The sequence below is a fragment of the Ambystoma mexicanum genome, chromosome 2q (assembly GCF_040938575.1).
Source record: "Ambystoma mexicanum isolate Mex_15411 chromosome 2q, UKY_AmexF1_1, whole genome shotgun sequence".
Classification (NCBI taxonomy): Eukaryota; Metazoa; Chordata; class Amphibia; order Caudata; family Ambystomatidae; genus Ambystoma; species Ambystoma mexicanum.
Window position 1 is genome coordinate 623,559,510 of NC_090924.1, and position 26,558 is coordinate 623,586,067.

The following is a 26,558-nucleotide window of genomic DNA, read 5'->3' on the forward strand; positions in this document are numbered from 1 at the left end:
CTCCACCTCGTCGCCAGTGTGGTGATGGGGGGGGGGGCCGCAGATGTCAGGCGGGCCCCTCCGGCGTATGGGCCCTGCGCGCTGCAACGCCGCGCAGGAACAGACCCGGAGACGTCTGATTGCTCCGGCGCTCCGGCTCCAACTGCCGGGCGCCGCCTTTATTTTCAACCGCGCATGCGCCGGCTTGTGAGGCCGCGCATGCGCACTCAGTGTGGTACGTGCTACGTACATAACAGGGTCTATCGGGGACGCTTGAGTGATGCGTCACATGTGTGTGTGCAAATGCATAGTACAGCGCAGGAACGAGGTGCTCTGCAGGAGGAGAAGGCTGCAGGTGAGGAAAGGGCGCCATGCAGTCGGCGCTCTGTGGACGTCTCATCACCGGGAGCTAAGCGGATTGCAGCAGATCCCTATGAGAATCTCCCCAACCCCCCCCCCCCCCCCACACCGCGTTGTGCAATTTACATTAAAAAATACCCAACCACGCAAAAATATGAGACTCTCCCCAAACACCTATGAGAATCTCCCCAAAAGCCCCCCCCCCCACCCCCACCCCAAAACATCCCTGCGGCCAACGTCGCAGCGCCGAATTGGGCGCGCCCAATTGGCTCCCGCGCCGAATCAGTCGCAGCGAATCGGCCCGCGCCGAACTGGCCGCGCCTAATCGTCCTGCTCCGGGGACGAGTGCATTTTTCTTACAACGAGCATATAAAACAAAAAGGAACTGCAGGTCTAGTGCCATTTTTAAGAAGTTGCAGGATGTGGATGCTGTCATTCGGCCATGATACAAACAAGTGAAAGGTTTACTGAAATACTGCTCTGAATTAATAGTACCAACCTCAGAAGTTGATAAGAATTGTTTCGCTTGTAGCATTTCTTTAAAATGGTATGTATGTGAAAGAAAATCATTGTTGTCTTGTATTCCTGTACTCAATTAAAGACCTATAGCATGCATGTGACTGATAAATGAAGTTCTACAAGCGGTTAGTGTGCCAAACATACCAAAAACCTTGGGTGTCTGGAGCTCATTTGCTAGTTTCAGTCAACAGCTCTTTGCTTCTCTGAAGCCCTCCGGTCATCAGAGGCATATTTTGCCCTTCCCGAGTCAGTTCCACGAACTATTGCCCAATTTAAAATAACCACAAGCATCAAGGAATGTTTTAATGTAAACCTATTGATCGATGCGCTCAAAACACAAAGGAATTATTGCAATCACAAAGCACACGCTTGTTAAAACGGATTTCTGAACTCTGTCCTGGTGGCGCAGAAGTTCAGAAGGCCAACCTAATTACTTGGAACAGGGTAACCTCTGGACGAGCCAGACCAATCAAGGTAGCGATCGCGGCGGTCAAGACTAGGTCTCAAGAGGGGTGAGGGTGACTGAAAGCCCGCAATGAGCACACAAAGCAAGATCACTTACAAACTATTCCAAACAGTTGTTATATCAAAAATATATACACATTTATTTTAAGGCCTTTAAAACAACGACCGTAGCGAGAAAATCACAATATTAAGCCAACACATACCATATCAACACAATATATATACAAATACGACAGTCGCAAGCGTTATATGCACGAAATGTGTAGTCCACCTGAAAGGGAAAGAAAACAGGCAGTGCGATAATGCTTTAGACTCAGTTCGCCTTCAGAGGCACCTAACTAGATGGAAGTCCGAGCCCTGCGAAGAGTGGAGCCTTGTGCTCAAAGTACCTGCACACGCTGGTGCCAACGGGCAAAAGGAGAAGCTCTTCGGAGGAAGTCAGGCAGTTCGGGTTAGTGCACAACAGAAGAAGAACAGGTTCCGCGACTCAAGCGCAGCCTCCACAGTGAGCAGAAGCAGAGCGCGAGTACGGACAAAAGGGTGCTGTTTTTACACAGCGGGGAAAAGCAATGGGCTCCTGCAGGAGGTCGACCAGATCCTAGCTAAACTACTCACCGGTCCCCGATGCAAGCAGACCCAGGCTTCTCCACGTTAGTTTCAGCAGCTGACAGGTTCAGAAGAGCCGGGAATGCCTCGTCGTCGTGTAGAGAAAAAAGACGTCCCAATCGAAGAAACCTGCACACTTTTGTCACCACAGCAGGGCAACGGAGCGGCCGTGTGTATCTGAGCCAAATGTACACTACTCACTTCAGACTTGGGAACGCCAAGTGTACGAAGCGTGTGAGAGTGACAAGGACTCGAGATACTACACAACCTGGCGGCGGTTACAGAGCAGGACTCCTGTGTAAGCTGGTCAGTCAACTGGATGGCCCAGAGACGCTTCCGAAGGCTTACTGGCAGGAGATGATGAAGTCGCCGAGAATAGCTGTTCCTGCTATTCCAAAGGTCGAAGCACCAGTACAGGCCTTCTGGTTCGATCAAAGGAGGAAAGGGTTTCACAGGACCACAGCAGTGCAAAGGAGGAGTCCTTCAGCGGGTCACCAGCGATTCCTCGGTCCAGCCTCTTGGTTGCAGGATACTTGGCTCCTGTATTCCTTCGTTCGTGAGAACTCAGGAGATCGACATGGTAGTGGTGTTTCCAGCCCCCTCTTATCCACGGTTCCCTTCGCGCCAAAACGGAGGGGAGCCAATGGGAGATCCGCTCATCAACACACACACCATTCGTGGACCAATCACGGACCACGGTGGTCCCAGGCATTCACACTACCCTAGACTCTCTGGCACCCAGGATGTGTATTGGGACCAGACATCCCAGCCCACACCCTGGAGGCACACAAAAGACATGTAGAAGCCCGCGAAAGCATCCGTGTTTCGCGGGAAAGTACATGCCCAAATAAGGAAGGCCCCGGGTCGCTCGACCTGGGGAAGGTGAAGGGAGCAAGACGGTCAGTGGACAGGACAAAGGAGCCTCGTGGTCTGGCCATTTTGGGAGCCAGGCCACCATTTTGGGTTCAGCGCGAAAAACGCGCTTAGAACGCCAAAAGGAGCTCAAAATACACAAAACGATCGCTGCCACCATTCCAGTCCCTGAATGACTTGCACCGATCAAATACAATCCTAAACGAGTATCTAGGGCCTGTAGAAGGCTAGAGACCCAAGAGAGCTGTAACTTAGCTTACAGTGCCCTCTTGTGTCATGTTGCACTAAAGCCGCAACATGATCAAAGAAACTACGGGAAACAGCGTTCCCCGGTACTGACTGTCTTAAGGGCATGTCAGTTTCCCCATAAGAAAAGGAGCGAAAGCCCAGAGGGGTGCAGCAGAAGGCTGCACTTCTCTGGCAAAGTCAAGAACAAGGTGAAAAACAACAGCAAAAAGTTTAGGGGTTGCCACATGGAAGGAAAATTACCTACAATTGCGAAATCTTTCCTAACACTCGCCCCTCCCAGACTATGGACAGGGGGAACTAATCCACCCCTGGATGAGTCTCTTGTTCAGGTCGGTTAAACATTCTGGACAACCCATCAGCATTGCTATGTTGGACACCTGGCCTATGCTCAATAGTGAAGTCGAAGCCTTGTAGACTTATGGACCACCTAAGCAACTTTGGATTCTCCCCCTTCATGTTCATTAGCCACTTTAACGGCTTATGGTCAGTCTGCACAGTGAAGTGGGTCCCATAGAGGTAGGGCCTCAGCTTCCTTAGGGCCCACACAACAGAGAAACATTCTTTCTCTACCGTGGACCATCTGAGCTCTCTGTCCTTAAACTGGCGACTAATAAAACCGATAGGGTGTTCCTTACCCTTCTCATCTACTTGTGATAGTACAGCTCCTATCCCAGTGTCAGAGGCGTCCGTCTGCACGATAAAAGGTCTTTGATAATCAGGGGCCCTGAGGACAGGGGCCTGGCACAAGGAGTCTTTTAAGCCATTGAAGGCCTTCTCACACTCGTCGGTCCAAGTTACCTTCTTCGGTTTCTTCGGAGTTGTGAGGGCAGTCAGAGGAGCAGCTATGGTGCCATAGTCTGCCACAAAATTGCGGTAATACCCCGTGAGTCCTAAGAAGGCTCTCACTTGGGTTTGCGTAGTGGGGGTAGGCCAGTCTTGTACTGCTTGTACTTTACTGGGTAGAGGCTGTATCCTCCCTCCACCTACTTCATGTCCAAGGTAAACCACTGAGCCTTGTCCAATCTGGCATTTACTAGCCTTTATGGTCAAGTGGGCTTTCTGAAGAGCCTGGAGCACAATCCCGAGGTGTTTCACATGGTCTTCCCAGGTGGCACTGAAAACTGCTATATCGTCCAGATATGCAAGACAGAATTCGTCCAACCCAGTCAACACATGATTCACAAGCCTCTGGAAAGTGGCAGGTGCATTCTTCAACCCGAACGGCATTACCCGGAATTGGTAAAGGCCGTCTGGAGTAGAAAATGCTGTCTTTTCCTTGGCATGCTCTGCTAAAGCTATTTGCCAATAGCCAGCAGTGAGGTCAAACGTGCTGAGGTACTTGGAGGCACCCAAAGTATCCACCAGCTCATCTGTTCGAGGCAAGGGGTGTGCATCTGTCTTGGTGACAGCATTCAGAGCCCTGTAATCCACGCAGAACCTCAATTCAGAAGTGCCTGCCTTTGGAACCAAAACCACAGGGCTGGACCAAGGACTACTAGAGGGTTCAATCACCCCAAGGTCTAACATCTTGTTGACCTCGGTCTTAATATAAGACCGTACTTTGTCTGACATCCTGTATCCCCTACTTTTGGTAGGTACACTGTCTCCTGTGTCTATGTTATGTTTGCACCAAGGTGTCAAACCAGGTGACTGTGAAAACAGGGGGGAAAACTGCCTAAGCAAACTTTTCACCTCAGCCTGCTGATCAGAAGTCAGGTGAGGGGCCACTCGGACACCCTCAAAGGAGCTATCTGAAGGACCGCTCTGGAACAGGTCGGGGAGAGGTTCAGACTCCTCTTCCTCAACATCTGAAGCCAGTAGCAGTGCTGCGATTTCGACTCTTGGGACGAAAGCCTTCAGCCTATTCACGTGAAACACTTTTGGAGCCTGTCCAGGCCTTCCAAGGTCCACTAAATAGTTAACCTCACCCAGGGGCTCCACCACTGTGTAAGGGCCTGACCATTTGTCCTGTAAAGCTCGAGGCCTTATGGGATTCATGATCAGGACTTGCTGACCAGGTGTAAAGTTGATGAGGGAAGCTTTCTGGTCGTACCAATGTTTCACCAGCGCTTGCCCTGCCTTCAATTTATCACTAGCCAAGCCCATCAGAAGTACCATCCGTTTTCTGAGCCCTAGCACATAATCAACTACGTTGGTAGTAACAGGGGGAGTGGGCATCTCCCATCCCTCTTTGACGATGGCTAAGGGTCCCCGTACTGGATGACCGAACAGAAGTTCGAAGGGGCTGAAGCCAACACCCTCCTGTGGTACCTCTCGGTAGGCAAACAGTAAGCATGGTAACAGAAGATCCCATTTTCTTCTCTGAGGCTCCTCCAGAGCTCCAATCATGCTCTTTAACGTTCTGTTGAAACGTTCCACCAGACCATTGGTCTGGGGGTGGTATGCAGAAGAGAACTTGTAGGTGACCCCACATTCTTTCCACATAGCCTGCATATACTTCGACATAAAGTTGCTGCCACGATCTGACACAACTTCTTTAGGGAAGCCAACCCTAGTAAATATGCAGAGTAAAGCTTTTGCAACTGACTTGGCAGTTACAGTTTTCAATGGGATGGCCTCAGGATATCTGGTTGCGTGGTCGACCAGCACCAGGATAAACCTATTGCCCGAGGATGTTTGCGGGTCAAGGGGACCAACGATGTCGATCCCTACCCTTTCAAATGGTACCCCGACACCTGGGAGCGGTACCAACGGAGCTTGGATTGTCGCGCTAACCTTACCTGCCAACTGGCAGGAGGCACAACTCCTGCAGTGACTTTCTACTTGCACCCCCATCTTGGGCCAGTAGAAGTGCATGGATAACCTTTGCTTGGTCCTCTTCATACCAAGGTGACCAGCAAGGGGAACTTCATGCGCCAACTGCAGGAGGAAGGGCCTAACAGCAAGGGGAACCACCAACCTCCTATGGTCTCCTTCTGTAGACTGTGGGCTCACTATACAGGAGTCCACCTTCCCAATAAATCCTATGCGTCCCAGGAGGTTCACCCTCAAGCTGGGAGCAGGCCTGTCTCCTTAGGCCTTCCAGAGATGGGCACTCACGTTGGCATTTACTGAATTCGTCCCTATCAGGACCTCCTTCAACTAACAAGTCTTTTAGTTCAGGATGATCGTTGGGGTCGAATACTTCAGGCATCGCCACCTCCTCGTCAGGCCCGGGCGATTGACCAACTTCCTCCACCGCAGTGGTAGGATAGCTCCTCTTTCCCTCGTCGTGACTTGTCGACTCCTTTCGCCTTGGGTTTCCCCTTCGGCTGGGGCGGCGTATTGGTCTTGGCCAATGCTGCCCGTGCTTGAGACCGTGTGTAGGGTCTTTCGGCAGTGTCTCCTACGAGCCCTAAAGCTCTGAGATCATTACCTAACAAGATCTTTCCCGGGACGTTTCTCTGAATGCTCACTGGAATCCTGACTGCTGTACCATTTAAAGTAAGATTTACAGGTATTACGGGAAACATACGGAGGGGGCCGTCAGCCAATTTAGTGGGCATCAGAGTAGCTCTGGCAACTTCCTCTGAGTCTACCAAGGTAGAATCCACCACAGTGCGACTGCACCCACTATCCCTAAGAGCTGGAGTATCTACTCCATTGATCAGCACACTGTCTTTAAAGTAGTGCTTGGTATTATCCGGAATCCTAGCATAAGCCTCTGCGACTTTAGACTCCCAGGAACCCAGGGACACTAAAACTACCTCAGCCTCTATCCCGCTGGGAAATGAGTCTGAGGAGAAGGATGCTCCTGTAATCTCGTCTTCCTCGTAGGAGGAGAAGGCCAGATTAGCGGAGTGGACCCCCAAAGGTCTAACCTTACAACGGGGATCCCCCTTCACGTGGTCAGTTGCTCCACAAGCAAAACAAGATCCATTGGGTCTGTTTACATAGGGAGGCTTATTGTAACCAGAGTTCTGTTTCGGAGGCTGTCCTCCACTACCCTGTGAGTTCTCTTGTGTCTTACCCTTATTTTTCTTGTTGTGGCCCTTATGGGAAGAAGATTTAGCAGATTCTCCACCCTCCATATCTTTGGACTTTTTCCCTTCCTCCTGCTTACCAGGATGAGTTTTGTCCTTATGGGACACTCGATGTGACACCCATAAGTCGGCTGCAATGGCCAGCTTCTTAGGATCTATCTCCTTCGAATCGGCCAAATGCTGCTTAAGCTCCGGGGAAGAAGAAGCAAAAATGTGTTCCAGCATGACAAGATTTATCATGCCTTCGAAGGTAGAAACCTTATAACCTTCGACCCAGCCAGTTAAGTTTTTCAAGGATTCAGTGACATAAGATACCCAAGTACCACCTTCCTTTTTCTTATACTCTCTGAAACGTTTCAAATATTGGGCCGGAGTCTTCCCAAACTTTAAAATGAGAGTTTGCTTTAACATTGCGAAATCAGCTCGCTCAGCCTTCGACATTTCCATAATGGCACTACAGCCAGAATGGGGCAGTCTGCTGAGTAACCATGCAATCTTATCAGCATTGTCAACTTGTTGAACTTCGCATGCATACTCAAATGCATTCAGCCAGTCCATAATGTCATTCCTTTCCTCATACACACTGAGCAGATCTTTCGGAAACCGTGGATGAGAGGAAGCCCCAGACCCATGTCCAGGACCCTTGGACCCATTTGCAACCTGAAGCTTGGCCAGTTCCAACTGGTGATCCCTGTCTTTTCGTTTTTCTGCCTGTTCGATTTTTAGTTTGGCTATGCTGAATTCAAGCTCCTGCTGCCTAAACCGCAGCTCTTGCTTCTTGAATTCAAGCATAGCCTCCCCATCAGCACTGGCAGAAGAAACATTAGACATCTCGTCCTCCCTGTCCTCGTGGTCGCGATGGATCAGTGCGGCGGCAGAACCGTCGGTTCTACCAGTGAGAGCAGCCCCACCACCTTCCGCACTGTCCTCAGAAGTTATAGCGTCAAGCTGCGCTTCTTGCCACGCCACGATTCTTTGGATCATTTCCAATTTCGTGCCTTGAGAGGAAACACCTCTCTCCGCACACATCTTCAATGTTTCTGATTTGGAAGCATTTAAAGTTAAGAAGGTATTTGTTTCCATACTGTTAGATAGGACTATGGCCTTTTTAAAGTTATACTACAACAATTCACTACGTGTCCTGGTTGGAATAACCTGAAATGCCTTAGTTCGTCCGCAACACTGGATACCTTCAGTCGTATCCCACCGCTGTACACCAATTTGTTAAGACGGATTTCTGAACTCTGTCCTGGTGGCGCAGAAGTTCAGAAGGCCAACCTAATTACTTGGAACAGGGTAACCTCTGGACGAGCCAGACCAATCAAGGTAGCGATCGCGGCGGTCAAGACTAGGTCTCAAGACGGGTGAGGGTGACTGAAAGCCCGCAATGAGCACACAAAGCAAGATCACTTACAAACTATTCCAAACAGTTGTTATATCAAAAATATATACACATTTATTTTAAGGCCTTTAAAACAACGACCGTAGCGAGAAAATCACAATATTAAGCCAACACATACCATATCAACACAATATATATACAAATACGACAGTCGCAAGCGTTATATGCACGAAATGTGTAGTCCACCTGAAAGGGAAAGAAAACAGGCAGTGCGATAATGCTTTAGACTCAGTTCGCCTTCAGAGGCACCTAACTAGATGGAAGTCCGAGCCCTGCGAAGAGTGGAGCCTTGTGCTCAAAGTACCTGCACACGCTGGTGCCAACGGGCAAAAGGAGAAGCTCTTCGGAGGAAGTCAGGCAGTTCGGGTTAGTGCACAACAGAAGAAGAACAGGTTCCGCGACTCAAGCGCAGCCTCCACAGTGAGCAGAAGCAGAGCGCGAGTACGGACAAAAGGGTGCTGTTTTTACACAGCGGGGAAAAGCAATGGGCTCCTGCAGGAGGGCGACCAGATCCTAGCTAAACTACTCACCGGTCCCCGATGCAAGCAGACCCAGGCTTCTCCACGTTAGTTTCAGCAGCTGGCAGGTTCAGAAGAGCCGGGAATGCCTCGTCGTCGTGTAGAGAAAAAAGACGTCCCAATCGAAGAAACCTGCACAGTTTTGTCACCACAGCAGGGCAACGGAGCGGCCGTGTGTATCTGAGCCAAATGTACACTACTCACTTCAGACTTGGGAACGCCAAGTGTACGAAGCGTGTGAGAGTGACAAGGACTCGAGATACTACACAACCTGGCGGCGGTTACAGAGCAGGACTCCCGTGTAAGCTGGTCAGTCAACTGGATGGCCCAGAGACGCTTCCGAAGGCTTACTGGCAGGAGATGATGAAGTCATCGAGAATAGCTGTTCCTGCTATTCCAAAGGTCGAAGCACCAGTACAGGCCTTCTGGTTCGATCAAAGGAGGAAAGGGTTTCACAGGACCACAGCAGTGCAAAGGAGGAGTCCTTCAGCGGGTCACCAGCGATTCCTCGGTCCAGCCTCTTGGTTGCAGGATACTTGGCTCCTGTATTCCTTTGTTCGTGAGAACTCAGGAGATCGACATGGTAGTGGTGTTTCCAGCCCCCTCTTATCCACGGTTCCCTTCGCGCCAAAACGGAGGGGAGCCAATGGGAGATCCGCTCATCAACACACACACCATTCGTGGACCAATCACGGACCACGGTGGTCCCAGGCATTCACACTACCCTAGACTCTCTGGCACCCAGGATGTGTATTGGGACCAGACATCCCAGCCCACACCCTGGAGGCACACAAAAGACATGTAGAAGCCCGCGAAAGCATCCGTGTTTCGCGGGAAAGTACATGCCCAAATAAGGAAGGCCCCGGGTCGCTCGACCTGGGGACAGTGAAGGGAGCAAGACGGTCAGTGGACAGGACAAAGGAGCCTCGTGGTCTGGCCATTTTGGGAGCCAGGCCACCATTTTGGGTTCAGCGCGAAAAACGCGCTTAGAACGCCAAAAGGAGCTCAAAATACACAAAACGATTGGCGCCACCATTTCAGTCCCTGAATGACTTGCACCGATCAAATACAATCCTAAACGAGTATCTAGGGCCTGTAGAAGGCTAGAGACCCAAGAGAGCTGTAACTTAGCTTACAGTGCCCTCTTGTGTCATGTTGCACTAAAGCCGCAACATGATAAAAGAAACTACGGGAAACAGCGTTCCCCGGTACTGACTGTCTTAAGGGCATGTCAGTTTCCCCATAAGAAAAGGAGCAAAAGCCCAGAGGGGTGCAGCAGAAGGCTGCACTTCTCTGGCAAAGTCAAGAACAAGGTGAAAAACAACAGCAAAAAGTTTAGGGGTTGCCACATGGAAGGAAAATTACCTACAATTACGAAATCTTTCCTAACAACGCTACAGATTGAAACAGTACCAAATGCATGCTACGCCTTCAAACAGGAGCTGGAAAGTTGAATCAGAATCTGGATCGTGGGTGGTGGGCTCATTCACCAGAAAAAGAAAAAAGGGAAGTCCAAACTGGTTTTCAGAATATCCACAAGAAATATTTTAGAAGGAAATGAACTTCTAATTCACTTCAGTGGAGGTCATAAGCATATTTTGAAGTCCTCCTGTAAGCCCCTTTGGACTTCACCTTTTGGTGGGTGAACAAGCCCAGCCTTAATGGCCTCCACTGAAGTGAATCAGAAGTTCAGGGCTCGAAATTGCTCCGAGTCATTTACCTCCTGCTTCTAGCCCAGGTAAGCTTGCAGACAGTTACCAGGAGCTAATTTTGGCTCCTCCGGCCAACTGGTGGCTTACAAACATGCATATGTGACATTAACTTTGAGGATTTGAGAATGTTAATATAGAAGAATTGGGGGAATATCCAGTACACATTTAAACAATGTATAAGACAATTGGCAAAAGGTTAGTGTGCACCTAATGTGAAAGCTGGATGATTCACGTCACGCTGGGTACTCACTCCTGGTTCCCCAGTGGTAGCTCCTGCCTACTGGGTGATGCTCGACACCAAGGAACTACTTTATCTCCTGCTCATCAAATATTTTAAAGCCCTGCATTTTCCTCATATGTATGGCTTGTGTATATTCTGAAAACCAGACTGCATTTTACCGTCCATTGAGCCAGCAAGGCCAGTTCCCCAATGGAGCATTGTGAACAATAACAAAAGAACGCACACGTTTGTCAAAAGCATAGTTATACACAATTCCAGTACATATAGACAATGGAGGGTTCTATGTTCTTAGATCGCCAGGTTTTTTTGGTGCTCAGTTTTTTACCGAATATTTTTGGCCAAAAATAAATCTGTTTTTTTATAAGCCCCCTTCCCTATTATCTGGTCCCTATTCCCTACACCCCATGCCCCTTATGTCCCCTTACCCCCAACCCCATATTTTTCGATGTGTTTTTTGGGCAAAAAAACTCAGCGAAATAAAGCTTGGCGATGTAACAACATCATACCCAATGGAGGTAAGAAGAAATAGCGCTAATTGATAAGAAAAAGAAGCAACAGACCTATTGCTTTGACAGAGGAGTTGGAATAGCAGCCATCAAGTTTTAACATGTCAACTTCCCATGCAGCAAAGGTGGCGGCATCAAGGCTGATGGTGTCCAATGTGGTGCCCGGGTAACCGCCACATGTGTAGTTACCAAGGTCAGCATAAATACCAAGCTTCAGCCCCTTAGAGTGCACCTAAAGAAAGGAACAGCGTTACTAATCCGGGCCAGGTACCTGTGGTGAAAATACTATAGTCCCTTTCGGAACAAACCTTCAAAGCACCAGTTTAAGATTGCCAAACAATTCTGACCACATTTTGCAAACACGGATGTAGTTCAATCAAACTTACTACTTAAATCATCCAAGTCCGAGAGGGAAAGAGAAAGAAAGAGAAAGAAAGAGAAAGAAAGAAAGAGAAAGAATGAAAGAGAAAGAATGAAAGAGAAAGAATGAAAGAGAAAGAATGAAAGAGAAAGAATGAAAGAGAAAGAATGAAAGAGAAAGAATGAAAGAGAAAGAATGAAAGAGAAAGAATGAAAGAGAAAGAAAGAAAGAGAAAGAAAGAGAAAGAAAGAGAAAGAAAGAGAAAGAAAAACTGCAAGGCATAATATGTAAAACACACTACCGTTGGGGACAAAGAGGGCAGGGTTCAGTGTGCAGTCATGACCTATATGCTTTCAAAGTAGAACAAGAACTTGATAAAACACAAGAGAATGTTCATGAAACATTCCAACATGTTGGAATCCCTTAAGGATAAAAGGGGCAAGAGCCCTCGGTAGCCATTCATTCACTAGTTGGGCTAGAATCCCTACAGCAGTACCACAACCTGTTTAGGTAGAACAGCTGTCTGAGCACCTGCAGCAGGACCGCAAGAATGGGGAGCTTTTTGAAGATCAGGAGCTCCGAGGAGGCACCTCCAGCTGTAAGGTTACCAATTAAGCTGCGCTCCAGCTGGGTAAAGCACTACAAAAGGCCTGATGGGTTGTCACATCAGCGAGAGAGGAGCAGCCCAGGATACAAGCAACTGGCTGCATGGAGGTGTCAGAATGGTCCTGAGCAACAGATTGTCAAGGCATCCCTGTTCGGTAAGATTTTCATAGTAATGATAAATCTTCCGGACATGTGTCAACCCCAGAATGTTTTGCTTTTACTGGTGCATTGTTTTTCCTTATACCTCTGAGTGGGAACCTTTTCCCACACTCACAAAATCGTTTACTCTTGTTATGGGTGAACTTCAGTTCCCAAGGGTAGAAAGTATCTTTAGATCCTTTCTACATGTTATTTGGTGAAACCAGCACACCCCACCTTATGTGGAGTGCTGGGGAGATAGATTGCATCCTCGATCAGATTGTATCCCTTTCACACTAAAACGTTAATGATATTACAAGGACAAACTTAACTCTAATGGCTGGTGGCAGTGAATCTTTTATTAAATTGGTGCACCTTTACCGCAGGCTATTGCACAGCCCCCGGTAAAGGCACCCATGGGTGCTCATTTGACCAAAATAGTCCCCAGTTTTTTGCCATTTTAGTTTTCCTTGTCCTTTCTTGTTCCTTCCACTGACATCCAGGGTGGGAAATTCCTTTGTGTGATTTTTATCTTCGGCAGGAGTCCTGTGGACTCCACGGCCAGGCTCCAGAGTGTCTGTGAAGGTAGGAAGCAAGGGAGGAGTCCAAAACGCTGCAGCCCTTCGTCGTCCAGCCCGATTGAAAAATTCCAGTTCAAACTGGAAGGCTCGCTGTCATGAAAGGATTGCCAACCCCCACCCCCAAGTTTGAATGTTGCAAGGCTGTTTGATTGGCTGGGTTTCTCCATAAGAGTCTGATCCTGGAAGCTGAAGAGGTAGTCGACCACTGGAACCAAACCCGAAGAGGAAGATGAAGAATTTGCAGCTGAAATGATTTCCAGTGACCAGACAGCGTGCTGTGTAACCGCAGCATGCTGTAGTCCTTCCTTCCAATCGACCTGGGGACTCCGAAAATGATGACCGCCAACCCAGAGCCTGGTGAGACCTGCTAGACTCAAGAAGACTTACATTTTGAGCCATCCCATGCAGTGCTGCGAACTTGCGGTGCTGCAATACCCCAATAGCCTGGTATTTGAGCCATTGTGCGGTGCATGGTCTTCCGAATTCAGATTCTCGCTGAAGCTTCGTAGGCAATCTGCTGGATCTCCAGAGGCACAATTCCTCCACTCTGAAAAGTCCTCTAACCCGAGTGCTGGACCTTTGTAACAACGAGAATCCGACCAGCGATATTCTGTTCTTCTGTGCTCCCGAAAAGGTGCCAAATCCACAGAGCCGCATCCAGCCGTGAGGAAAACCTTGCCTAGAGCTTTACCCATTGATCCCTGCTGCAAAGCCCCATCCAAGGTCCTGTTTTCAGTCACCACGACAAGGAATTAACCGACCAGATTTTTGGCTGCAGATCCGGACGTCGTCCTGCTCCAAAATCTTCTTCTGTACTAGCTTGGGTATTTACTTACCTTAAGTCTCTTGTGATTCCTGTGTAGTTTTGGGGTGTTTACTGTGATTGGGAGGCCTCGCGTCCAGTTCACCCAGGCCAACTTCTGCAATCTTAGTAGGGTGGCTTCTGTGAAGCCCCTGGGCCCTCAACTAACTCTAAAGTAAAATATTCACCGGTTTGAACAGTCTTCCTTGGGAACTCTGACATTTGCTACTTAAGAACCAATCCTGACACTGCCTGTTGGACACTAGACCCTGCTGACCCCCCCCTTCTGCCACTAAGAACACTTATGCTCCAATAATAAGGGAAATACTTGTAAAGGATTGGGCCTTTTGCCTAGAAAAAAAGAATACGTTTTTAAAAGTTACTTACTTGTAAAAGAGTTGGTTGGTCACTAACTCAGAGTGAACAGTTACAAAAGTTATTACTTACCTTAGAAATGTTCCGCCATTCTGAAAAGTAGATATAAGGTTATTTTAATCACCTGTGAACTGTTTGTGCCTCTTCGCCAAAAATAATGCTGTTGGCTTAACTATTTCTTTCAGAAAGAGAGTGTGTACGTTTCCCAAATGGGTCTTGCTTCCCCTGATTTGCCTTTAGCCTTTCCAGAATTAGTCTGCATTAGGTTTTACCTACCTAGAATAACTTTGAGTAATTCATAAAGTGTAACACTGGGTTTTGCTTTCCCTGGTCTTTTTTTAGACAGACACAAAGAGTCTTAGGTTTACACATGCCTTAAAGTTGCTCATAGCTCATGTAAAAAGTGAATCAGTTTTACTTACCTTCAGTATAACCGTTATCCCAAAATAAGTTATTGCTTCCCTTAGTCTGTGGACTGAAAAGCAACTGTAATTGAATATTACACCCCAAGGTCCAACTCCCATAGAAGAACAAGTTACTTACCCATGGTAACGTTCTTTCGACTGGATGTTCTGCCCACATATTCCTTTTTTCAGTAGAGGGCGCTGTGCGTCCATGCCTGTCAAGTCGATGTCCCTCGGAGACCTCCATCTCAACGTCATCACAGGTATAAGTAGCGCACGCAGTGCCCGTTGCTCAGTTCCGGTTTTCTGTGCTTCACAGCTTCCGTATCGTAATGCTTGGTTCCGTGTTATTCTTCGAATTTCTTCAAGTTTCCTGTGAAATTTCTTCTAGTTTTGACGAGATGGCCTCCTCATCGGCTCCATCTACTCCTCGGTGCGGTTTTAAAAAATGCAGCGACTGCAGGGCTAAGATGTCCATGACTGACCCACACAGGGTCTGCCGGTGCTGCCTAGGGGTAGAGCATCAGTTTCCAAATGTGACAAATGCATGTCGATTATGGCCAAGGCCTTGAGGGAGCGCATAAGGAAGTTGGAGAGAGGTAGGCCTAAAAAAATCTACTACCCCGTCCAAAACGCAAATCATCTGACAAGTCGAGGCCTTAGTTTCCTCGTTATAAAAGCCTAAACACTCCCATTCACGAACTGGATCGCATCACTCCTCTTTGAGGCATAGCAAGAAAAGGCACCATAGGTCACCGTCAACTTATTCATCTAGTTCAACTGAAAGGGTCGTTTGACCCACACCTGTTTTCGAGCAGGATGATTTAACAGACATACTCGACAAAGGACCTCTGTAACACCCTATTGTCCCATTTCACAAGGCACTTAAGAGGAGAGTATCTTCCAACTGGGAAACACCAGAGGTTGTCCCAAAAGTGAATAAGAGGTTAACAGCTAAATGTAGAGCATCAGCTTCGGACCCTCCATACCTTTCAAAGCATCCAACACCAGAAAGCCTGGTGGTACAGGCTGCTTCCTCTTCTGGCAAACAATGCCTATCCCACAAGATCGGGATGACAAATAAATACGATGCTATGGCCAAGAAAAATGTGTCGGCCGGTAGTATGGTGTTAAAGTCTACTAATGCCACATGCACGCTGGCAAGGTTTAGCCACATCCTTTGGGACTGTATTTCGATGGCAGCGGACCATATCCCCGAAGGGGAGGAACGGGATGGTTTCTTGAACATTGTCAAGGATGGGAAGGATGCTATGTGCGAATCCCTCCAAACCGGTCTCGACTTGGTTGACAGCATCAGCAGAGCCATGGCGGCTAGTACAGTGAGCCGCAGATTGGCTTGGTTGCGGAAGTCAGGATTTGCCTCAGACGTTCAATCCAGACTTCTCAACATGACACAATCCATTGGAATAACTGTTATCCTGAATTAGAGTTATAGGTTTATATTGTTCCAAGAATCTGTGTTTCACTAGATCAGAAAAGTATATTGTCCCGTTGATATTACTATGCGATTTCCTACTGAGCGTCACAGTACAACTGATAGGGGTATGGTATTACTGAAGTAATGTAAAAGTAACTGTTGGTTTTGACTTCCCTAGAAGAACTGTTGCTGTTCCAAATAAGGTTATATGCTTTGGTCTGTGTACCTCAAGCATAGTGTTGCGTTTTTATAATTGTGGTTATATATAATGTGATAGTACGTATGTATTTCCACCAAGATTTCTCTGGGCATACTTGTATTTAAATAAACCATTTATTTTTACACTAAATAGTGTTTCTTTGGACCATTTGTATTACAATTTCATTGTACTGATTCTACAGCCCTCTCTCCCTCGCAAGATAAGCCTGGCTGCTCTGTCTACATTACCCTGAACTCGGGTGGTACAGCCTTATACTAAGAGTGGAGTCTTGTGCCTCAGTTGAATGGTTTTCCTAAGCCCTTAGTTGGACTTCAGGAAACTGTCCGAACAATCCCAACAATCCGAAACAGTCGCAGGAAAAAAAAACAAGTAATTGGGATGCCGTTGAGCTTTATTTTAGAAACATTTTGCCATCCACAGATTAATTAACAGTTATGACAAGCAAAAGCACTTCAACAAAGCATAACCTCTATACATGCGTTTTACTCACATAGTCAGCAAGGGCTTTAATGCCACTTGGAAATCTTTCTGGGTCTGCCTGCAGCCTCCCCTGCGAATCCCTCGTCTTCAGAGACCAGCAGTCATCAATGCTGACGTACTGATAACCAAGCTCTCTCCATCCATCTTCTGCCATCCGATCAGCCATGCTTTTAAACAAATGCTCACTTAAACGGACCGATAAAAAGGGGAATTAACACACACAAGCACAGGTTAATAATACCATACTACATAATGCAAAGTTTAAGGAACCCCATTAGGCTTGAATGACAGCTTTATGTAACAGTGATCAAAATCTCATGCCAGGTAAACCAAATAGTGGAAACATTTAAATACATCAAACAGAAAGACATTCCCTCCCACCAACTATCCTAGTATTTTTTCTTTTCAAATTCAATGAAGGAGATCCAGACCATTGACAAAGCTCTGATTACGTCCAAGAAGGTGATTCTCCTGAATCTGCCGTAACATGAGGAACTCATGCAGATCTACTCAGCCCACAACTACACAGGAAACATTGACCAGTCTATCACACAGAAGCTTCAGGCTGTTGTGGGCCACAGTATTATTAACATGATGTGGATGCATATGCATTAGTGTCCATTCTTGACAATCGTACCCTTCTTTAACATGGTGGCAGAGTGCTTAATCATCAATAATGTTTAAAAAGTCTAGAATTCCTCAATGGCGCTTTATTTAAACACATTAAAAAGACAAGGCCCGGATCAAGGGTTAGAGGCCAACCATGAAGGCTGCACCGTCTTGGGGTTCTGTGGAGACAGGAATGACGGACGTATGAGATCATACCCAGTGACCTGAACCCTCGCCACCACCCTTGAGGATGAAGTATCGAGGCCAGAGGGTCCCCAGTAAAGTGTGGGGTTTTGACTCACGAGGGTGACAACATCCAGCGTGTGGGCTCAAACTTCCAGGGTGCGCCTGGGCTGAGGTGGCTCTCTGGAGGGCTGACTAGAGCCTTAGCAGAATGGAGAGGTCCTTGCAGGATTCAGCATCCTAAGTGCCAGATCAAGGGACGACCAGAGGGTTCCTGATGTGAATCTTGGAGGAGCAGTGGGAGCGCTGCAGTGGTGGGTGGATTCTTGCTGGATGGATCCCCTCAGGCTGAAGCCGTGAAGCTGCAGTCAAAGGGCGGCGATCTTAGGGACAGGAACACGATTCAGCCAGCTTTGAACTGTCTTCTGCAATCCAGGATTGACTGGCTTCATACCAGTGTGGTGCACAAAATAGAAATTCCACAATGGTAATCGCGGAGCACAATACTGTTATGGATTAAGTCTCTCCATTCTAAATCTTGCAGGTGCAAAGGCGGTGGAAGCGGAGTCGTTGGGATTGACAGGAGCTGCACCTTCAAATACTGCCCTGGGGCTATTCCAAAGAGCTTGATGGAGTGGTTATCGTCGAAATATAGGGTCGGTTTATGCATTCAGTGCCCCCAACGCAACAGAGCCTACACATTAATTCCCACGCTGCACTCTGGTTACCCAAAACATGGCTACAAGGAAATCAAAGAAGAAAGATAAAGTTGTGGACTTTTATTTTTTTACACCCTGCCTTGTTCATCCGCCCCGGAAGTGTCCGGGTTCTGCTCACCCTCCAGAGTCCCAGTGATGGCGGCTTTGGGACGTATCAAGAAAACAATGTCTCGCATGGAGGACAAGTTTGATAAACTGAACGAGAAAGTAGCACAATTGGAATAAATGATTTCCACCTTCGCGCAACCAAAGAGTTGGACCAACAGTGCACCTGAATATTCCCAAAAGTAGACCGCCTAGGAAAAGAGATGAAGCAGTGGTCAAGGGCTATAGGGCCATGGAATGGTGGCTCAATAATGTGACAGAGCCAAATAGATCAGAGTTAAGGGTCTCCCACTTGGCACAGAAGGTGGTGATACAATATCTTTTGCCACCGACTGGCTTCCAGAGATGCAGACCCTGGAAGTAGAGGAGCATCCGATATATAAGAAAAGTGCTATACGAATAAGAGTACCACTGATAAGCAGCGAGATCCTGAAGTGGGCCCCAACTCTAATTAACGCTCCGGATGCCAAGGATAAACAAAACATCCTAAGGGCACCAAACACAAAGGGTTCCCTCGAAATACCAAAATCATAAAATTGTGCTCTTCCCTAATCCGTCACAGGCAACTGAAAAAAGGAGGAGGGACTTGAACTCAGTTAAGAAATCCTTTATTGCGCGTGGGATGAAGGTAGGGCTATTGTGGCCAGCCAAGCTTCAAGTTACATGGAAAAGGAAAGAATACATTTTTGGGACCTGGATAGAGCAGAGGAGTTATTTAAAAATCGATTCCTGCAGAAGTTAAAGTGGATACAGACAAGGGCTGACTGTATGGAGGTTACCCTTGTTCAGAGGGGACAGATCTAAGAAAGGTGTTTAAGGAGTTATTCTTTAAGAGAAGAGTCAGTAGAGATGTATGGGCACTGGGATTTTGAATCAACTTGCGCTGCACTAGTAATTTCTGGTGAGTTTATTTGACTACTTGGCTGCAAGGTCACGCCTCGTGAAGGCGTTGCCCACACCTCCTGTTTAGGATTACTACTTGTCTGTTCCCGGATACATTGCGCTTGCAAGTTTTAATCACTCTTTACATCTTTGTAATAGGTTGTGTATATTCTATTGAGGTCATGATTTTGGTGGCCAGCCAAGACGCATTTTGATCTCTCAAGGTCTTTATCAAGGCTAATACGTGTGTTCACATAGACCGGTTGGCTAGGTGGTTCTGGACAATTGGTTGGTGTGGATGGCTTCTGCTGTTAGCCCGTTGGACTGTTGGGAAGTGGGCCCGGCTAGGCATTGGTTCTTGTCAGTTAGCCTAGTCGTGCTTCAATGTGTCCATCCGGATGGCAAGTGAACAGACACATAGAAGCACTACTCGGCTAACTGGCAAGAACCAATGCCTTGATAAAGACCCACAGAGTTCAAAAAGCATGTCGGCTGACCTCCAAAACACCTCAATAGAATATACACAACCTACATTTTACAAGCGCACAGTATCCGGGAACAAACAATTTCTAACTAAGAGAAAAGGTTATGGGTCTTGTATGCAAACAAATATGTGGGGTTGGGTCACTGGAGCGGGATGATGGGATGATTTATTAGCCCTGGGGTAGATTACAGAAGACATCCACATGAGAAGCCAAGGAACGGCACTATGTGCAAAGAGGATCGGGATGTTGAGCAGAGTTGAAGGGTGACTATATGTGCCAAAGTATGCCTTTCGGTTAGTCCGAGCCATATGAGCACTGAGAAGTTGGTGTTCTTGAGAAAAAAAAAAAAAAACAGTAATTCCCCCCAACCCACAGAATAAAGAGAACTACCACCAGAGACCCAGACACTTAGCGGGACATTCATGTACTATGTATCGTTGGTTCACACTATACTGGGCATCCTCATGTTGGGAGCTTTGCTCTCGTTATTTTTTATATGGTAAAAAGCAATAAACTTATTTTTTTTAAAACCATCAGGCCTCAGGAGGCATGGAAATTACAATTGCATAAACATCTACTGGAAGGCTCAATGGTTTGACAGATGTAATTGGAGAGTCTCTTTTGTCAATGGTTCTTATACAGGAATGCAAAGGATTCAATGAACAATAAGTCTCAACTATATACTTCTCGTTCAGGGCTAAGTTGGAGCACAAGGAAGGGATGCTCCCCCCCAACCACTTGACACTGGAGTTTCTAATGTCCTCCATAACTTGCTCATTATGTGCTGCCCTTTCTGCAATCCTGAAAGATTGCTTTAACATTCTTTTTGCAAATATTTGTATTGCATTTACTTTGTTACACTAAGTCTGGTGAGGACGAACACAAGTCACACATGCCTGGCTCGTGCCACATGAGTGTAATTGAGCTTAAAGAACCTACTCTTTTTGGGGAGAAAAATCACTTTGCTTTAATGTAACCACATCATATATACATCATTACGTATATTTGAAAAAAGAGTGAGTTTAGTATAAGTGAACAAACAAGCCACATTCATTAATCCCTTAAATATTTGTCACTTTTACAACAGAACCTGTGCAAGCTTGAAACCATCCTTTATCGGTTCAATAAGTCAAATAATAGCATTTTCTTTTAAAGTATACCCTGCAAACAGTCATTTGACCATATCATAGCTACCTAATCAATAAACTGTCCAGAAAAACTTCCAGCAGGCCCACCAGAGCTGGCAACTCAAACTGCCTGGTGGTACCAAGATTTAAGTCCTCCAAAATAGGCGGTAATAGCTTCCCTGTGAAGGCCACCTAACTTTGGAACTCACTGCCAAACGAGTTGAGAGCTGACCTACCCTATCCACTCTTCAGAAAGAATCTTATCATCCATCTTAATCTATCCAAAGAACTTTAACTCTGTACTACATGACACTCCTCCCCTAGAGTGTAAATGTCTGTATATTACTATGTAGATAAGTTCCCCGGTATTTTTACCTTATATGCACACCACTGTATACGTCTGTGCACTACAATGTAAATAACTTGTCTAAAATCTTGTAACGATATATTCTGAGCTCTAACTTTGTATCTGATTTGCCAATGTATACTGTTTACCATTATGTAACTTTGTAAGCTTTGCATTTCCTTGCTGCGCCCTGCTACCTTCGGGTCTGGTGCGCTCTACAAATTCAATAAAAAACAAAAAAAACAAAACAGAATGTGACTGGACATCCGAGAGCTGGGAACGTGGAAAAAGCTAAAGAGGATTGTGTCACATGAGTTCTGTCTACTGTGGTTAGTCTGTGCCCTTGGGATTCTACTTCCCATTTTTATGAAACAAGTCTTGCTTTTTGTTTTGAAAGTTTGTATGAAGTCCCATCACGTACAGAGTTGCCACTTCCTCAAAAGCACATTATACAGAATAAAAAAAATGTAAATGCACAAGCGGGAACCTACATTGTGAAATGTATAGATGGGTGGAGGGAGCACATTAAAAACAATGCTATTCCTGGACTAAAACAGACTCCCTCTTGATGATTAGCAAAGTGAACAAAGTACAAGGTTTCGGCACATAGTCTTGGACACCTGGATCCAGCTCTCTATACAGATCCTAAAGCAGTCCACTATATTACCTTCCAAAAAACCCTTCATCATCAGAAAGGGAAAACAGCACGACGCAAAGCTGCAAGTTAATTCACAGTAAACGTTTGATCAGTCTCTCGGGGTGGATCTCACACCTTTTCGGACATATCCTACCCATAAAAGCACTCCGCTGGGTAAAACTCCATGACACGCTAATATTCCAGATGGGCTGTCTTTCCCGAATGGGACTAAAAATTGACAGAGTGGGGGTGAAGCATGGGTGGCAAGAGCAGACCCAGCAGCAGACTGGGATTTGCGGGCGTTACAGGGCACAAGTAGAGAGTTGGGTTGGGGGTGAGGGGTGCAGCGAGCCACGTGATGCTGCTGATGTATCCCCCCCCATCGAGAAATGAGGCAGGAGGGAGACTGGGCACAGCAAGCAGTTTTCCACATGCAGTGAAAGCGCTGGACCCAGAAAACAGGTTTTTGGCAAAAATGGCCTGCAGAGGAAACCCAGATAATGTCACAGTGCACCATCTTGAAGCAGTTACTGCCATCTGCAGAATTGACCTCTGAATTTCAATCATCTTTCATCACACTAAGATCAAGGAACACTAAAATTCACTTTCCGTCCAATTCTACTGGTCAAACTGATGGCATTTTCTTCAAAAGGTTCCTCCCGAGCATGTGCGTTTAAGACCAAAACGACTGTTACACCATCCGTCCCATCCGAAGGAGCTACTCTCCTAGAAGGGTGACTGATATGCCAGTCTGATCTGAAAAACCTCTCCAGTCTGATGGCTTATTTCTTGATCCAGCAAGAACTGCATAAATACAAATTTTCAGAGGCCTCAACAACATGGAAACTGTGTCGAAAAGAAGGTATTTGTTCCATCTCCCCAAGGAGGGAGCCTCCCCTTTTGAGGCTTTGGAGGTGAGCCCGCTCTGCAAGACCCTCCCTAGGGGTCTGGCAAGGGGGGTCAACACTGGGAGAGACTCATAGATCCTGACTTTAGGGGAACAAATTAAAGTCCTACTACAGAACCACAGGAATAATTCTTACACCGTGAAAGAAGGAGAGAAAATAGCACAGGGAATCTTATAAAAGACATTATTCCCAGTACCTCAAGAGATCTAAGTACTAAGAAACACAATGGAGGATGCAATCAAAAGGGTTTGGGGGAAAAAAAGACCTCCCCATAGTAGAATCCCACCCAGAAGACGCAAAAGAGGTCCCACCTCTATCAGACCTGGCCTTTGCGCAAAGAAATGATCCGGTCCTCACAGAGGCTTTTGCTAGGGTAATTACGGAGGAAGTCTGACATAGCTAGGCAAGTCTGTTTTTCTTCTTAAAGATGAGGTCGTTATAGCGGGGTGGTATAACTAAAGATGGTTTATCTTGAATCCAATTGGTGGTTCCACAAAGTTATTGACGAATTGTGTTAGATTTGGCCCATTCACAATCGGCAGCTCACCAAAGTGTAGGGAAAACCCAGAGTCAGGTAATTCCCGGGTTCTACTGGCCCGGGGTTTGCACGGACGTGAAAAATGATGTCATGACATGCGAGATATGTCAAAGGACCCCAGCAACCCCAGTCCCAGTCACCCCCTTAAAACCTTTACCCATTATATTAATCCCTTTCTCTATAATAGCGATGGGCATAGTAGGTCCACTCTAAACATCCAAGTTAGGAAAACACTTAATTGTAGAGATTGTGGATTATGCCATCGGGTATTCGGAAGCATTTCCCCTTGTGCTGCCCTTTTTGTCCCAAGTAGGATTCTGAAAAATTCTTACTAAGGCACTACCTTCATGTCCCACCTCATACAAGAAGTAAAACATCAAGATCCTACGAACCTCAGTTTACCATCCACAAATTGACAGTTTGGTAGAACGGGTCACCCAAACATGTCGAAACCAATGGGAAAAATTGGCATATCAAGATAGCCTGGGCTTTGTTCGCAGTCCGAAAAACCCCTCAGGCTGGGTTACTCACCTTTTGAACCTCTATAGGGGAGGGAACCTCTGTATGGTTTGGATATGCTAGGAGACCTTGGAGGAAAGAGAGGAAGCTATCATGCATTTCCCAAACTGCTCTGAAATTAAAAATTCATATGGCCACCATAAGAGAAATTGTAAAAAAACAAACAAACAAAAAAAAAAAAAAAAACACATCTAGGCCAAGCACAAGGACAGCAAAGAGCGACCTATAACAAACATGCTGTCGCTCGGTACTTCTAGTGTGTCAAGCAGTCTTACTTCTCTTCTCAACATCTGAGAACAAGATTATTTCCAAGTGGTACGGACCCTATGAAATTCTAGAAGAAAAAAATAGATTTTGTTTCTTAACCTGATAGACAGCAAAAGACACAAGTCTATCATGTAAGCCTGCTCAATGAGTGCAATGTAGACCCTAGTGAGACCAGTACAGTCACTATGGCTGCATTCCTTACAGACTCAAAAAGAAGATCAGTTGATTTCCCTTCGAGTTGACAGAGGCCTACCAAAAGGATTCTTAGTGACTTACTCTTGCAATTTCCCCAACGTATTTTTGGAACAACCTGAGAAGATCGCCAACATTTTTCACTACATCCGAATCCCAGCAGGGGAAAAAACGTTTACTCTAAAGCCTTACAGAATCCTGGATTACCAAATACAAATCATTGAAAAGGAAATTGAGGAGATTCTCAAGGCTGACATTATCGAACCATCTGAAAGCCCCTGGTCCTCCCCTATTGTCCTGGTGGCCAGAACCAGATCAATTGTGTTATTTCTGTATAGATTTTATAAAACTAAACTCTATCTCCATCGTTGATAATTACCCAATGCCACGGATTGACAATTTAATCGGAAAACTTGCTTCTGCCAAATATTCTATGCTCGAGGGCTATTGGCAAGTTCTGCTAAATCCAGCAGATAGGGAAAAGGACTGCCTTTTCAACATCACACGGCCTTTTCCAATTGAAGGTCCTACCCTTTGGGATACATTACTGCCACTCTCAACACCTCATGGACCGTGTGTTAAGACCTTATGGGGCGTTCTGTGGAACATACCGATGGCAGTGGTCCAAAGCAACAGCTGGGAAGAGCACTTACACCAGCTCTATTACACCAGCTCTATTAAATTGCCCATGCTCTCAGAAAAGCAGGCTTAAGAGCGAATCCCAAAAAGTGTCACTTAGCCCAATCTACTGTACAATACCTCTGCTATTTTGTTGGGAATGGGCTGATCCAACCCCAGGCTGAGTAAGTGAAGGCTGTAAACATCAAAGGTCAAGGATGACCTGCAAGCCTTCCCAGGACTAACCGGGTATTATCGAAGGTTCATCCCGAACTACTCTACCCAGGCAGCAAATCTCACCGGCAAGCTAAAGAATGCTGAATCTCAAAAATAAGCATGGAGTGAGAGAGATAAAGCGAACTTTGAGGGTCCGAAAGACAATCTCTGCCAAGAACCTGTGCTTAGGATGCAGACTTTAATAAGGAGTTAATTTTACTAATGGACGACTCAAAAGCTGGCTTTGGGGCCGTACTCTCTCAAGAGTATGATGGGTGGAGCATACGGTACTGTACACCAGTAGGAAGCTCTTCCTCCCCCTCGAGAGCAGTCCTGTGCTACAGTGGCGCTGGAAGCCTTTGCGATTAAGTGGGCCATCACTCATCTGAGATATTATCGAACGGGCCGAAAATACAGGCAGATTACGTACAGATCACTAGCCATTGCTGGATGAGCCTGAGGAAAGACACTAACCTAAGAGTGATGAGATGATTCTTGAACCTCCAACCTTTCTGTCTTTCCTGTAGAACACAGAGAGGAAAGGAGCAAGGAAATGTGGACTAAGTCGGTTCACTATCACCAGAGATGGGGAAGGCACCAACATAAAGGGAAGGGTAAGGAGGGGCCTCCCCCTTTGAGTAAGAGAGGGGAGCCCGCTTCAGCAAAACCCCTCCCTAGGGTCTGGTCGAGTGGAACCTCACTGGGAGAGACTTCCACCCCCTGTAAGGGACAAGGACCCCCATTCCTGTGAAGAACTCCCCAAGCCACACAGCCTAGTACCATATATGGGACTGATTGCTAGAGAGACTAATGCACCATATACCCGTTTGGTTGAAGGTAATGCTGGAACACATCTGCATGAATAAGAAAATATCTTTTTAAGAAGGTCATGCATACTTAACTGGGATGAGTTGGAGAAGCAGAGAGTATCCTACGCCGGGGAAGCTCCCCGACATGAGCGCACCTAGAGGAGCAGAGAACAGTTGCAGAACCCGTGACTTAGAGGGGCTGAATGCCCGATTGAGCCGCTTGAGATGCGGTGTATACAACAATGGGAGAACCGTCGCACTGCAGGAAAGCAGAGTCCTGCTGCAGGTGGTGGAGAGACCACATCTCTACCGTGGTGGGTAGGGCACCCAACCAAACATGATGAGACCATCCAAGAAAGTAAATGGAAGCATGAGCAGCTTCCAAGCAGTAAAGCCCACACACAGCAAAAAGGGAAACAGAGAACAGGAGAGCAGTGAGTATGTAGAACAAAAAGAGTAATTGGGAATGCAAGCAGCTTCCCAATCTCACACACTGCATACGGCAGGAGGACAGCCAGAGACTAGGGCGGAATGAAGAGAAGGAAGGAGAAACCCTGTACTGGAGAAGAGCACTTGAGCA

The 26,558-nt window shown here is 46.7% G+C and overlaps 1 protein-coding gene across 2 annotated transcripts in view; it reads right to left on the reverse strand.

Moving 5' to 3' along the window:
- The window catches only part of LOC138569641 (alpha-N-acetylgalactosaminidase-like), a 358,057-nt gene that overhangs the window by 253,030 nt on the left and 78,469 nt on the right, over positions 1-26,558 (reverse strand). For both annotated transcript variants that reach the window (XM_069647792.1, XM_069647791.1), the window contains exons 3-4: positions 16,829-17,003; positions 11,468-11,645 (exon numbers count right to left, since the gene is read on the reverse strand). In XM_069647792.1, coding sequence (XP_069503893.1) covers positions 11,468-11,645; positions 16,829-17,003 — 353 coding nt within the window. The remainder of the gene's footprint in view (positions 1-11,467; positions 11,646-16,828; positions 17,004-26,558) is intronic.